Raw genomic sequence first — 14,350 nt, 5'->3', positions numbered from 1 at the left:
AGGTCTTTAGCGCGTTCCAGTTTCCGTCACATTTCTGACCGCTGTCCTCAGTGGCATTTATTATTAGTTTACGGTATATGATTTTTACCTTCCTGTCTCGGGAGTGAGCCGGGGGACCTATAGTGATGTGTTGTAGAGCGTCGCTGACCATCGTGTAGTTGTTCATGTCCAATTTACCGGGTTGCTGCAGTGACAAGATTTTAGTTATTTTGTTGCGCTGAACACGGTGAAATAGGGTTTATGGAGGGGGAGGAGGGGGAGGAGGGGGAGGAGGGGGAGGAGGGGGAGGAGGGGAGGAGGGGGAGGAGGGGAGGAGGGGAAGGAGGGGAGGAGGGAGGGGGAGAAGGGGAGGAGGGGGAGAAGGGGAGGAGGGGAGAAGGGGGAGAAGGGGGAAGGAGGGGGGCGAAGATAACGCAACGTAAATTTTTTTTTATTGTTTTTTTACCGGTGCTCATGTATGTCAGCAATTTTAGAAGAGCAACCGAACCGCTATCAACTGTCAATCAATGTATGTAATGTCAAGCTAAAAGTACGAATTACATTGTAGTAAAAACACTAAGCTCCTAAATACTAGAGCGTGTCAAAGCTTCGTTGTATTCGTAATAGGGAAAACGTCGACACATCGTGAAGTCCACAATACGTTCTAGTATAATTAAAATATGGTGTCTGTGTTTACGTTTACGTTGAGTTGTAATTATAGTTCGTTCGCGTTAAGAATGCAGTGAGTCATCAGCAACTGTAGTGCAAAAGTGTATTCAAAATGGTTTTAAAATTCAAACAAATTATTTTTTTAAAGATTAAGTTTAATGAATTTAAAAAATACACTTAAAAGTTAAAAATCAAAATGAAGTCTTTAATATTTTAATCACTTTCACTAGTTAGTATTTATAATAAAAGAATTTTCTGCAGCGAGTTCCGTGACGTCATCTAAATACCAAATAGCATTATTGTAATTTGAAAAGATTTGATTGGTTAGGGGGCGGGGCTAGGCCGTCGAACAATGATGACTCACTGCATTCTTAACGCGAACGAACTATACACCAAAATACGCTCAACAGTAATTTGTTTTTAATAAGATTAGATTAGTAGGGTTGTAATTAATTGTGTAGCGTGAGTAACCTTGAGCGTCTGTGAGTGTCGGGGGCGCGGGGGCGGCGGGTGCGGGCGCGTGCGTCCCGTGGTAAAGGCGCGGTGCCCGTAGCCGGGAGGCTGCCACAACCCACCGCCATCTGTCGGACAACAACAAAATTACTTCACACCGCCCTCATCAGATGACGTCTTGCAATGTTGCAAACGTAAAAAAATCATAAAACTACTTTTCTACTTGTATTGTGAAATTGTGAGTAAATAATAACAGTAATTATATATATAACGTAATTTAATACAGCAATGATGGTCTTGTGCAATAATAAAGAAAAATACTCTAATATTCATTACGTAAAAGTATTTTAAAAGACAATGTGTTTCTAAAACATCTAAGCCACTACAAAATTCTCACTACAATACCCTCTTTTTTTAAGACATGCAAAATTATTCCACATTATGACAAAATAAATAAACTTATAATATAAATAATAAAAAAAATACATAAATTATTAAATTAGAATATCACAAACAATTTTCACTAACAAAAAAAAACAAATATAACAAAAACAAAAAATAAAAACATTTTGAGACAAAACATATAAATACATAAAACATTACGATAATTTCTAATCTACACAAAAATCCACTGTACAACTTCAAGGATAAGATTGTTTTTGCCATGCGCTTCACCTGACTCGTGTGTGCTCAGTGAATCTTCAGAACAGTTGAGATCCGCTGCATTATAATATCATTTATTAATACTTGTGATATACATCGTAGTACGTACTAAGCACATTGTAATTATGGTTCGTTGATCTAAGATTCTTTTTGTTTATGATTTAAAATAAGTGTATATCAATTAACTTTTAAATTTCCGAATACCACAAAGCTAACAAGCGAAGGATGTCCTGTCTGTGGTACCAAATGAAAACCAATCTTGTCAAATTATTGCTTAATATAATCTAAGGTAAACAAAATACAAATGTATAACAAATATATATTAAGAACTCAACAAAACTTTCGAGTTTTTCTGTTACTCATACTAAAAACCTGTACCTACATAATACAGATCCTACTTAAAAAGATGAGGTATTACTCGTTTACCATTTATAATATCCCATAATATAAAAATTCAAAATCTGACCCTGGACTTCTATATCATTTGATGGCAACTGAGACAATAGTGTTAAGATTCGTTCCGAAAAATAGTACTGATCCTGAGGGGTTGATCAAAAAAATATTTAAAGAACCGGGCATCAGATGGGCATTTATGGGCAAAAGTACAGAAATAGGAAATTAATCCTGGAAATAAATTGAATTTTTCAAAAAAGTTCTCCCGTGGAACAAAGCTCAAGGGCAAAAGTTACCGGTAGCAAAGGTGCATTTGAAAATCTCATACTATTCAATCCAGACTGTCCAGTGTCCAGATTATGGGGGTATTAACGACAAATGGAAGGACATGTATGTGATCTTCAAATGATGCCTGCTCTGAGCTTAAATTGATTAACAAAATCTACAATGACGCGATAGAAGCCACGTCTCAGAACTCATCATCTTAGACCTTACAGCCCAGGGTGGACCTATAGCCTGGTTCAGTATCTCTCTCCAGACTGCTCTGTTCAGGACTTTCTCCTTCCTGTTCCTGACACCGATAACTTTGAGGTCGTGCTCTACGCCATACGTGTCAGAACTAATCACTACATAGTATATAACACAAAGTCGCTTTCTCTGTCCCTATATCCCTATGTATGCTTAAATCTTTAAAACTACGCAACGGATTTGGATGCGTTTTTTTTAATAGATATGAGTGATTGAAGAGGAAGGTTTATATCGACGCTTGAAAGGCAAACGTGACTAAGCGACAATGCGTGAACTTTACAGTAGACTAATTAAAAGTTGAAATACATGAAAAAAAATCTATTTTAACGAATCTAGCTGTAGGATTAAAATTATTTTAATAGACCTAGAATTTTTTTTTTGCGCATCGAATATGGTTATTGCCTATCATTTATGTACAAAGCAGTTATTGTCGCTTAGTCACGTTTGCCTTTCAAGCGTCGATATGTATAATAATCTCCATTAAATAGTGGAGAAATCAATAATAAATTACAGTTTCCGAGGCGAAGCGAGGGCGGGTCGCTAGTATTTGAATATTTAATTACAGTATCCGAGAGACTTACGAGACAAATCCGGGTGCATTCTGTGGTCCGGGGGCGCAGGCTCCGGCGGCGTGCTGGGAGGGGGGTACACGCTGAAACCTACATACAGATTTGTGATTACGATATTTGTTCATATTTGAAAATCGATTTTAGTTCAAATGGTGAGCACTTACATTACTTACTACATAGATCGTGTTTCCTATTAACTTGATTGGAGCAAAAAAATCGATATTACATTCCAATTAAGTAACAACTGCATGAAGTATTAAAATTAAATTAAAACGTTTTTTTACTTGCATAGACGAGTGAATTCAGTCCTGTCTTCAACCTTGAGACTTGAGGTCTAAGTCTTAATTATCTTGTATAAGTCTCAACATTTACACCGGAACGCATTACTGCTCCGGAACAGAAATAGGCAGGTTGGTAGTACCTACCCGAGCCGACTCACAAATTGCATACGGGTTCGATTATGATTCCGGGACATTATTCGGCCGTGTAATGCATCCTTCAGTAGCTTTTTTTTTCCTACGTAAGCTGATAGCCTTGAGAGGCTATTTCAGCCTAACCTTAACTAGTAGGTGAGCTCACGGGGCTCAAACCGGAATGATGCTAACACTGGCCCTAGCGAGAGCAGTGCTTCGCAGAATCTACCACCGAATCGGAAACGCGACCCACTGAGAAGATCCGCCGAGAAACTCAGTGGGCTGTGTCTGTGGGTTAAAGTACCTTTCAAGAATCCTCTGTTCTTGGAGTTGTTCAGGGTGTCGCTGTACTCAGAGTCGATGTCGGCTCTCGAGTCGGGCCCGATGAGCAGATCCAACGAGTTCGTTAACTTGTGCTCCCTCCTGTAAACGCACACATTGGTTTGTACGATACATCATGATCACGACACGATGTTTTCAACGCGCTTTTAATAGTTTCCTCTATATGTATCTATCTATCTTTGTAACGAAAATTTTTATCTGAATGAACGTTAACTTGAAAATTTGCACACTAACTCACGACGATATAATAATTTCATTACTTTGACTTAATAATAGGGGTAAAAATATGAAATTGCCCTTTTATTGTAATAGGTACTTCGAATTGACATGGAACCTTCACGGTTTGAGATTTTTGTGTGATACTTTTTTCAAATGGCACCTATGAGGTTCTTCTTTTAAAAAATGTGCAACATTCGATTATTGATTTTCAGTTGTTTTCTTTATTCGGCTTAGACAAGAAAGATGGATACTTCGAAAATTCGTGTGATTTTTGAATACGAGAGTTCCGACGCGGAACGAATGCTGCCGAAACAGCTCACAATATCAATGTTGCATTTGGAGAGGGGACTGCTAATGCGATCTTGTTTTTAAAAGTGTATAGTCAGTTAGAAAGTGTTACTTGGTTTCAGCTCAAGGGTAAAGCGATCGCATATCTATTGTTTTTTTTATGATTGATGTATTACTGGTGGCTAGGAGGCCTTTTTCATCAGGACAGGTGGGCGAAGATATCTATTGTCTAAAGTACAAGTTCGAGGATCAATGTATTATCGGTGGGGATGCAACGGGTACGGGCACGCACGCGGGGTCGCAGCGAGCGGGCGCGCGCGCCGCGGCCACGTCGGGCAGGTTGTGCGCGGCGCCGGGCTGCTCCAGGCGGAAGGCGCGCTCGATCTCGCCCTTGCGCTCCCACACCTCCTTGAAGAACGACGTGTAGAACGCGGCTGTAAGGAAACAGTCACACATTACTACTACACCTCCTAGTCGACGCGTCTCAACTGAACTGTATTATGTGTTTATTTTATTACATAACAATGTCTGAGGGAATTTAATGTATTTTTTATTGCATAAATGAGTGGACGAGCTCACAGCCCACCTGGTATTAAGTGGTTACCGGAGCCCATAGACATCTACAACGTAAATTCGCCACCCACCTTGAAATATAAGTGCTAAGGTCTCAGTATGATTATAACGGGTGCCCCAGCCTTCAAACCGCATTATTGCTTCACGGTCTTTCTGGATAGGCAAAGTGGTGATACTGTTACATATGCCCCTAAATAATAACGCAATATAAATAATGATGCAGACTAAGGCATTCCTGAATGCATCATCTCTATATAAAGACGATTTATAGAATTGCCTTGAACAGCGGAAACACACATCGTTTGTACTATTACTTTTATAAAATAAATTCAGTGTTATTCACAGTTTCCTTTTTTTTAAAAGAGCTCCTGGATCCACGTTACAGTACCTATCCGTGCGGACTCACTATAGGTCCTGCCACCAGTAAAAAATTTGCTTGGCAGTGGCCAGCAATTTGGCTGTGTTGGCGGTTTTTTTTATTGCCCTTGTAGGCAGACGAGCATACGGCCCACCTGGTGGCGAATGATTACCGTCGCCCATGGACTTCAGCAATGCCAGGGGCAGAGCCAAGCCGCTGCCTACCGCAATTGCGTGCTCACATTTGGCGTCTGCGCTGCAGGAGTAGGTGGCGAAGTGCGCGGCGAGGCGGTCGGCGGTGGCGTTCCCGTCCGTGAGCAGCGCGTGCCCGACGTCCGTGCCGAAGAACGCGCTGGCCGCCGAGCCGCCGCCCTCCGTCACCGCCACCATTTGTATTGGCAGGTTTGGTATGTTCATCGAAAACGCACTGACAATTCATACAATACGATTTATATAACACTATTTATTTTTATTTATTTATTTATTTATTTATTTATTTATTTATTACAATTCATGTAAAATTTACACTGGTGGACTTAATGCCTAAGGCATTTTCTGCCAGTGAACCAAAGGTAGTGCAGAGTAAATAGTAGTAGGTGCAATGAAATTTATATTAAGTTACAAATACATACACAAATAAAGGAGATATATATATATATATATATATATATATATATATATACATACATACACACATACATACATGACATACATATAATAATTTATACAGTATTACAAATCAAAACGAAAAAACACCGCCACCCACCACTGGTTGTACAATGACAAAAATCGACCCCACACTTCCAACTGTGCTAAATTTTAACTCAACCGGATAAAACGGCGCAAACGATTTCACGAACAAACAAAACCTAAGCATTCGATTATTGGGGGCACACTAGGCGCGCCTCGCGGTTTATTAGGTTTTAAAAATTTAATATAAAAAAATTTTTATATTTAAAAAAAAAAGACATGCCCGCTGAGTTTCTAGCCAATTCTTCTCAGGACGGAGGCTAGTTCTTGTGAATTGGCGGTAGTTCTTTTGACGTTCAACAAGTACATATATATGTACTTTCATTTATGTTGAATAAAAAATTTTTGATTTGATTTGAACCTTAGTTAAATTTGTGTGTTATCATCCGTTGCTACATAAAATTATGAATCAATGAAGACACGATCGTATTAACTACAGTAGACGTACCCGGCGTTGCCCGTGCATTACATTTACCATGACAAAAATTTTTTATATATTAATAATATACTTTTGTGTGAAATTCCATTCAAACCCTATCAATTCACCTTTACGTAATTTATTACTTACAAACATCAGTACCTATTTATTGATGCGAAAATTAATACACAATACATGTTAAGGGTATATATAGACTTTACTCACTTTAAGGTAGCTAAGCTGGCTTTTCTCTTCGCCGAATAAATCAGAATGAAACCGTGTATCAGCTCCTCTCTGAATTGACTGGCTCCGTGGAAACTTGATATTATTACCTAAACACAACATATGTGTTAGAATTCGCAATACAACAGTACAACATGCCGCCGGACTAGAAGCCTATAACACATTCAGACACGACACTGACATATCGTATCGTCCGTTGTCAAAGAATATCGGAGACCTTACATGAGAACAGTCTGTGCAGTCATTGACCATAAAATGCGGTCTCGGCACCTTGGTCTTGGTACTTGGTGACCCACGTATGACCACGGGTGAGGACTAGACTAGACACCAGAGACGGTGGTAGGACCTCTTGTGAGTCCGCACGGGTAGGTACCACCGCCCTGCCTATTTCTGCCATGAAGCAGTAAGTTGGCTGCTCTGACGATCGCCTTTTCCTTTATCCCTACTCCACGGCCGACCATCACGCGACATGCAACACACAGACGAGCAGCGACGTACCTCGACCTTCCGTTTGGAGTCTCCGAGGAAGGTCTCTATGAGCAGCGAGCGGTCGCCGGTGAGGAAGCAGCCGCGGTGCGACAGGAACGGACTCAGCACTCGCTCCGCCGAGTACGGGTCGTCGCAGAACATGCACACCATTATTCTAGAACAAACGTTACGGACTCTTCTAGAACGCGAGGAGTGAAGTTGTGTGATTCGTTTTATTTTGTCTATTCAGTGTTTCTTCGGGTTTAAATGTGCAATAAACGGTGGTTTATTAATTATTTAATATCTGTGAAAGTGCACAAATGTGGGAAAATGAAACAAAGCCGCTGAACGTAACTTCTCGGGATCCTCTAAAAAGTCCCCTGAAAAAATCTCACTAAATGACCACCATTTTACTGAGATTATATTTCATCCCGAGATTTCATTTCATTTCATCCCAGTTGACTGATGTCTCAAATGAATCATCTTCATTTCATTTAATTTCTCTCCATATTATCATTTTTCATAAAAATAAGAATATAAATTAAAATAAGAAATGAGTTAAAGGTCTTAGTTACCAGGTCATAAAATCCGTTAAAAAAATTTTTTACGTTACAGAAAGCAACTGTTCTTACTAAATTAAAGAGATATATTTTAAGGAACTCTCAAAATAAATTCCATACTAGACTGTCCTTATATCAGACAGTATTATAAAATTATTATATTCCTTATAATATTAGGTAGCGGCTTGGCTCTGCCCCTGCAATTGCTCACGTCCATGAGCGACGGTAACCACTCACCATTAGGTGGGCCGTATGCTTCTCTGCCTATACGGCAAATCTCTTTAATTTACTAACTCAACTGAAGGTTCATTGCCCTCACCTGATATCGGAGTCGAAGCACACAATGACGTCACGGTACAAATGCGCGTAGCTCGCCTTGTCCCTGTTGGCGCGCACCAGCTCCTGCACCGCCTCGCGGGTCAGCGCCTCCGTGCCCAGCTCGCCGATGGACGCCTCCATATACGAGCAGTGGAGGCTGAGGGAACATTGAACCTATATCAAGCCTGTTCGTCTAAACATTCTAATTATTTATTGCACAGGTTCAAATAAATACAGATGTTTGCAGTTCTGTTACATTTTTATTCTTACATATTCGCTGGTAGCCTAAGAAGCTATTCCAGTTAGACCCGGTCGAAATTTTTATTATTTTTTTATTGCTTAGATGGGTAGACGAATTCACAGCCCATCTGGTGTTAAGTGGTTACTGGTGCCCATAGACATCTACAACGTTAATGCGCCACCCACCTTGAGATATAAGTTCTAAGGTTCCAAGTATAGTTACAACGGCTGCCTCAAACTTCAAACCGAAACGCATTACTGCTTCACGGCAGAAACAGGCAGAATTTGCTAGCACTAGCCCTAGCTAGAGCCGTGCTTCGCAGAATCTACCACCGGATCGGAATCGCGACCCACTGAAAAGATCCGGCGAGAAACTCAATGGGCTGTGTCTATGGGGGTTCAGTAACATCCTCACACACTGCTTTGAGTCATTCTTGAAATTGTAAATTTTAATGTGTTCAAATATGTCACAAGTAAATATTTTATAATACAAATAGGATTGAAATCGATTATAGTTTTGTGAGGAATTATGTGACTGACAAACGAATCGAATCGTTTTAGAACTTACTTGTCGGCGAGATTCTGACCCTCCTCTTGGAGTCTGGCCAGCTCCTTCTTATCCATTCCCTCGTCTTGTACGAACATCACGACTAGCGGCAGACCCTGTGTGCGAATATTGAGCACTGAATAAACATACAACAGAGTTCAACACAATTCGCAAGGCAGTAGAAGTTAAACTTTCAGAAGCTTTTTTATCCCATTATGTTACAAAAGAGTCCTAGATACTTTTTGCAAGGTGACTTTTTTCATCGTGTTACAAAATTACAGTAATGTTCAATTAGAAAATTTTTATCTATATATATAAAAATGAATTGCTGTTAGTTAGTCTCGCTAAAACTCGAGAATGGCTGGACCAATTGGGCTAATTTTGCTCTTGAATTATTTGTAGAAGTCCAGAGAAGGTTTAAAGGGTAGATAAATATGAAAATGTTCGGAATTAAATAAAAATAACAATTTTGTTTTCCCTTTGATGTTTCCGCCCCCCCCCCCCCTCCCCCAGTCGGACGGATTCCTTTTGTTTGTTTTAAGTTTAATTTATTCAAAAGTTTAGGTCTTTTATTTATCGATTGAGGCACTACCAATTCTGCCCGGTCAGCTAGTTTAAAAATAAAAACTAACTATACCATTACAACTTCATTAAATACACAATTTCAATACAATGTAGAGACATAATTGCATGTTTCTTCCAAACATCAATGGAGATGATTGGACAGGTACCCTCACCAGCCCACGCAACGCGGTCTGCCGTGAAGCAGTAACGCGCTTCGGTTTGAAGGGTGAGGCAGCCGTTGTACTGAAGAATTGAGACTCAAGGCAGCTGAACAAGGCCGTACGTTGTTGATGTCGGTGAGCTCCAGTGACCGCTTAACAACAGATGAGTCGTTCCCTCGACAATTTTTTTCTATTGCTTAGATGGTTGGACGAGCTAACAGCCCGCCTGGTGTTAAGTGGTTACTGGAGCCCATAGACATCTACAACGTAAATGCGCCACCCACCTTGAGACATAGGTTCTAAGGTCTCAAGTATAGTTACAACGGCTGCTCCACCCTTCAAGCCGAAACGCATTACTGCTTCACGGCAGAAATAGGCAGGGCGGTGGTACCTACCCGCGTGGACTTTCAAGAGGTCCTACCACCAGTAAATGCCAGTATGCACTTCCTATTATATACATAAAGCCTTACTTGAAAAGGCAGTTTGTCTTCTTGTTCCAAACTACAAAGCAAAGTCTTCTCGGCACAAGCTCGGATGTATTCAAAAGATTCTTGATCTTGATACACACAGAAGTAGCCTTTCAAAAGCAAAAATGGGTTATTAAGAATAAAATACAAAAGAAGCAAAACAATTCATTGACAACATATTACAAGACCTACGAAGGAGGTTACTGTTTGGAGTTATTTTTATTAAATACCATAATTTAATGAGAAAAATCCACTTTTATTTGAAAAACAATCAGCATTATCCCAAGGAAATAAAGCTGATATGTAGAGAAACCACACATTAATTTTCAAGTGTACTTTTAATGTTAGCCCGTTGATAGATATTTTATTCTGCAATGGTCTATTTTATTTTTCGCACATCGAATGATTATATAAACCTGCGTATTTATAACAATAATTAATAAATTTAGTTTATTTATTGATTACAAGTATTTTTGGTCAAAAATTAAATCTTGAATTTCTTGGTAATTCTTCACGCCAGTGAAACTTTATTCTGTATTAGTTTTAAAGTGAATGATTTCAAAGGGTCATCGCCAGAACCAGGTACTTTAATAAAAATCTTTTTAACCTTGATTATAATCCAGAAACAGTAACTAACATCCTGCTAAAGCTCGTTATAGAAGAATATAAGCTAATTTGAATTTAAATAACACTAACCATTAGGTGCAAAATCGTCTATGGAGGTCGTTTCAGAGAAGTCATCGGTCCTGATCCTCTGCTCGAGCCTCCAGCTGTGTCCGTGCACGTTGATGCGCCGCTCGGAGTCGCAGCCGGCCATCAGGCGCTTGCCGAATTCGCCAGCCACACCTTCCATCTAAATAATTAACTTTTTTTTTATTGCTTACTGGAGTTACTGGAACCCATAGACATCTACGACGTAAACGCGCCATCCACCTTGACATATCAGTTATAAGGTCTCTCTTCAAACCGAAACGCATTACTGCTTCACGGCAGAAATAGGCAGGGTGGTGGTACCTACCCGTGCGGACTCACAAGAGGTCCTACCACTAGTAAAAGATAGAGTCATAGGTCGGTGCGGGACTATCTGTCGTCCCTCTCGCACGTGACCACACAGAGAGCACTGACCCCGAGGATGATGACGTTGATGTGGTTGGTGTCGGTGGTGAGGGCCCAGGGCGCGGCGGGCGGCCCGGCCAGGCACTGGGACTCGCCTGCCGACGTCAGCGACCTGGGCGAATATAAGGTCAAATTAAACTCACATTTCAGGGGTCAATAGCTTCAGCTTGTTTTTTTATTTTTTTATTTTTATTGCCCTTATAGGCAGACGAGCATATGGCCCACCTGACGGTGAGTGGTTACCGTCATCCATGGACTTCAGTAATGCCAAGCCGCTGCCTACCGTAAAAGCCGCTGCCTACCGTAGCAAGCTTGTTGCTACTTGTAGCAAGCAGCCATCATAGAGCACTAGATATTTGATGGACGCCTGAATCTCGTTAACGACATTATCAAGATAGACTGGCGTATATAAAAACAATAAGATTCGGAGCGTCGGTCTACTCAGCAATTTCACCAGCTTGGTCTAGGAGGTTCGCTTTTTCGTTCCCCTCAAGTTGTACAGTATAGGTATAGGAGATGTCTTTAGAGAGCACGGCGTAGTAAGAGAGCACAGCGTAGTAAATGTCACTAGTGACTCCTTAAATTAATTCTCAGCAAAAAATTATATCAATACTTTGGTTGACCGTAGCATTTATAAGTACATCTAGTTAAAATACTAGTTTTGTATAGACACTAACCCGACTCTGGTGTTGAGTATGACGGGCAGGGTGGCGTCCAGACAGTTGGGTCCGGCGGGGCAGTGCTCCCGCATCGGGCAGTGCACGAACCCGAGGTGCTGGAACAGCATCAGCTTCCTGTCTTGCTCCATCCGATCCAGCATTTTGTACCTGTCAGTTTATCGATATTAATGTTACGCCGGTACGAGTAACACCATCTATCGCCGAATACAAGTATAACGCCATCTATTGTAAGATAGCGGAAACACAATACTCGAAATGTGTGAAATATTCTCGATAATTCTAGAGATGTGGTATCGACTATAAAAACGTTGCAGAGATGGCACGCAGTCAGTTAGTAACCGGAACTACTCGAAGCGAAACAGCCAACGGATCACCTGAAGCGAAGCGGAAGGAGCGAATGGAGAATTTACAGTTTTTAACTTGTAACACGGTGGAATTTTATTTATCCCGAACCCCAGCGCGTACGTAACATTATATTCCTTAATGATTTGAAAATCTTACAATAACTAACGTATGTGTTTAAAAATTACCAGATATTGTAATCCGCAGAAGGTAATTAAAGTGCTTAGTATAAAAATATCATAATTGGAGGGGTGAAAGGCTATTTGGTTTAAGCCACTTTTTGCATAATACGCGAAATTTATCTATGTAATTAAATCGAGTTCCTTTTTCAAAACATTCCGAGGGCTGACATGAATGGTACTATTGTTATACAAAATAAACATTAAACTATGTTGCGTAATAATAACTATAATTACGGTTTAATCTCGCATTTTTTATTATAATTATATCGAAGGGTTAAAGGCTATTTGATTTAGGCGACATTCCGTTTAATACGCGACATTTATCTTTGTAATTAAAGGTCCGCTGTATTTGGTATTAGCATCAACAATTCAATGTTTTTAATTGAACTTCAACCAAGTTTACTCTATTCAAATAGCTGAAGAAGTGTCTTTGTTATAATATTTTTTCCAAATTTTATAGTTTAAATGGCCATACTGTAAAGTTGCAAGAATGTCGCTAAAACGGAGAACGGTCGTTGTCCCGATTTTAAAAAATAAAACAGGCGACGTATCGGATCGTAACAACTATCGGCCGATCTCCCTGGCAACCATAACTGCTAAGGTACTCGATGCAGTGCTCGAGCGGCAGGTGAGTGATCATCTTAAATTAAGTGATGCTCAGTTCGGTTTTACACCGATGTTATCTACCGAGTGTGCAATCCTGTCGCTAAAGCATGTGGTGGGATACTACACGGAGAGGAATACGCCTGTTTATGCAGTGTTTCTCGATCTTTCGAAGGCTTTCGACCTAGTCAGGTACGACTTGTTGTGGGGTAAGTTGAGGCAGACGGGCGTACCCGGACCTTACGTGGACTTGTTCTCCCATTGGTACGAGTATCAGACCAATCAGGTAAGATGGTCAAACACACTTTCGGAGGAGTACAGGTTGGAATGCGGGGTGAGGCAGGGGGGCTTAACCTCACCGGCGCTTTTCAACCTGTATATTAATGAGTTGATCGAGGCACTCGGTGAGGCACGTGTCGGCTGCTCGATTGATGGTCACTGTGTGAACAGCATCAGTTACGCTGACGACATGGTGCTGTTGAGCCCATCGATCGGTGCTCTCCGGCGGTTGTTGTCCATCTGTGAGAGGTACGCGAAATCTCACGGGCTCCGCTATAATGTTAAAAAAAGTGAACTGCTCGTCTTTAAGGCAGCAAAGACAAAACCGAGTTATGTGCCACCAGTGACGCTCGGAGGTACTCCACTGAAGTGGGTTACTGAGTTCAAATACCTTGGCCATATTGTAACTGAGCACCTTAAAGACGATGCAGATATTGAAAGGGAACGGAGAGCGTTGGCTGTCCGCTGCGGTATGCTGGCCCGCAGGTTCTACCGTTGTACCGCACAGGTTAAGGTAACCTTGTTCAAGGCGTTTTGCCAGTCCTTATATACCTGTACCCTGTGGGTTCGATATGCGCGGCGGGCATACAATGCTCTCCGAGTGCAATATAATAATGCTTTCAGGATGTTGTTGGGGCTCCCGCGGTACTGTAGCGCATCGGGTATGTTTGCGGATGCTCACGTGGATGACTTTTCATCAATCATCCGCAAACGAACGGCCTCGCTGATGCGTGGGGTTCGTGCGAGTACTAATAATATCCTGATGGTTATAGGTAATAAACCCGAATGTGCTGTTTTGAGACACCGGGTTCATATACATACCCATATACCAGGTGCCTCAAAGCAGCGCAGATTTATGAATTAAATGTTTAAATGTTTTAATTGCTAATTTTAATTTTAATTTTACTAACATAGTTCTAAGTATTATTCAACTTACAACATATGGACTTAATAGTGTCTGAATTA

At 40.8% G+C, this 14,350-nt stretch overlaps 1 protein-coding gene across 3 annotated transcripts in view; it reads right to left on the bottom strand.

Annotated features, from left to right (window-relative positions):
* LOC101742582 (rho GTPase-activating protein 190) overlaps positions 1 to 14,350 on the bottom strand; it is a 46,693-nt gene that overhangs the window by 16,015 nt on the left and 16,328 nt on the right. For 2 of the 3 annotated variants that reach the window (XM_038020847.2, XM_012697900.4), the window contains exons 14-28: positions 11,976 to 12,125; positions 11,308 to 11,410; positions 10,879 to 11,035; positions 10,186 to 10,292; positions 9,012 to 9,106; positions 8,205 to 8,360; positions 7,356 to 7,500; positions 6,840 to 6,946; positions 5,689 to 5,873; positions 4,809 to 4,950; positions 3,972 to 4,090; positions 3,267 to 3,344; positions 1,777 to 1,821; positions 1,120 to 1,229; positions 89 to 184 (exon numbers count right to left, since the gene is read on the bottom strand). In XM_038020847.2, the coding sequence (XP_037876775.1) occupies positions 89 to 184; positions 1,120 to 1,229; positions 1,777 to 1,821; positions 3,267 to 3,344; positions 3,972 to 4,090; positions 4,809 to 4,950; positions 5,689 to 5,873; positions 6,840 to 6,946; positions 7,356 to 7,500; positions 8,205 to 8,360; positions 9,012 to 9,106; positions 10,186 to 10,292; positions 10,879 to 11,035; positions 11,308 to 11,410; positions 11,976 to 12,125 (1,795 nt within the window). The remainder of the gene's footprint in view (positions 1 to 88; positions 185 to 1,119; positions 1,230 to 1,776; positions 1,822 to 3,266; positions 3,345 to 3,971; positions 4,091 to 4,808; positions 4,951 to 5,688; positions 5,874 to 6,839; positions 6,947 to 7,355; positions 7,501 to 8,204; positions 8,361 to 9,011; positions 9,107 to 10,185; positions 10,293 to 10,878; positions 11,036 to 11,307; positions 11,411 to 11,975; positions 12,126 to 14,350) is intronic. The other variant, XM_038020848.2, reaches the window with a different exon arrangement.

This window comes from Bombyx mori, chromosome 27 (genome assembly GCF_030269925.1).
Source record: "Bombyx mori chromosome 27, ASM3026992v2".
NCBI classification, from domain to species: domain Eukaryota; kingdom Metazoa; phylum Arthropoda; class Insecta; order Lepidoptera; family Bombycidae; genus Bombyx; species Bombyx mori.
The sequence above is the reverse complement of the archived record's forward strand: the minus strand, read 5'-3'. Positions and strand labels throughout refer to the sequence as shown.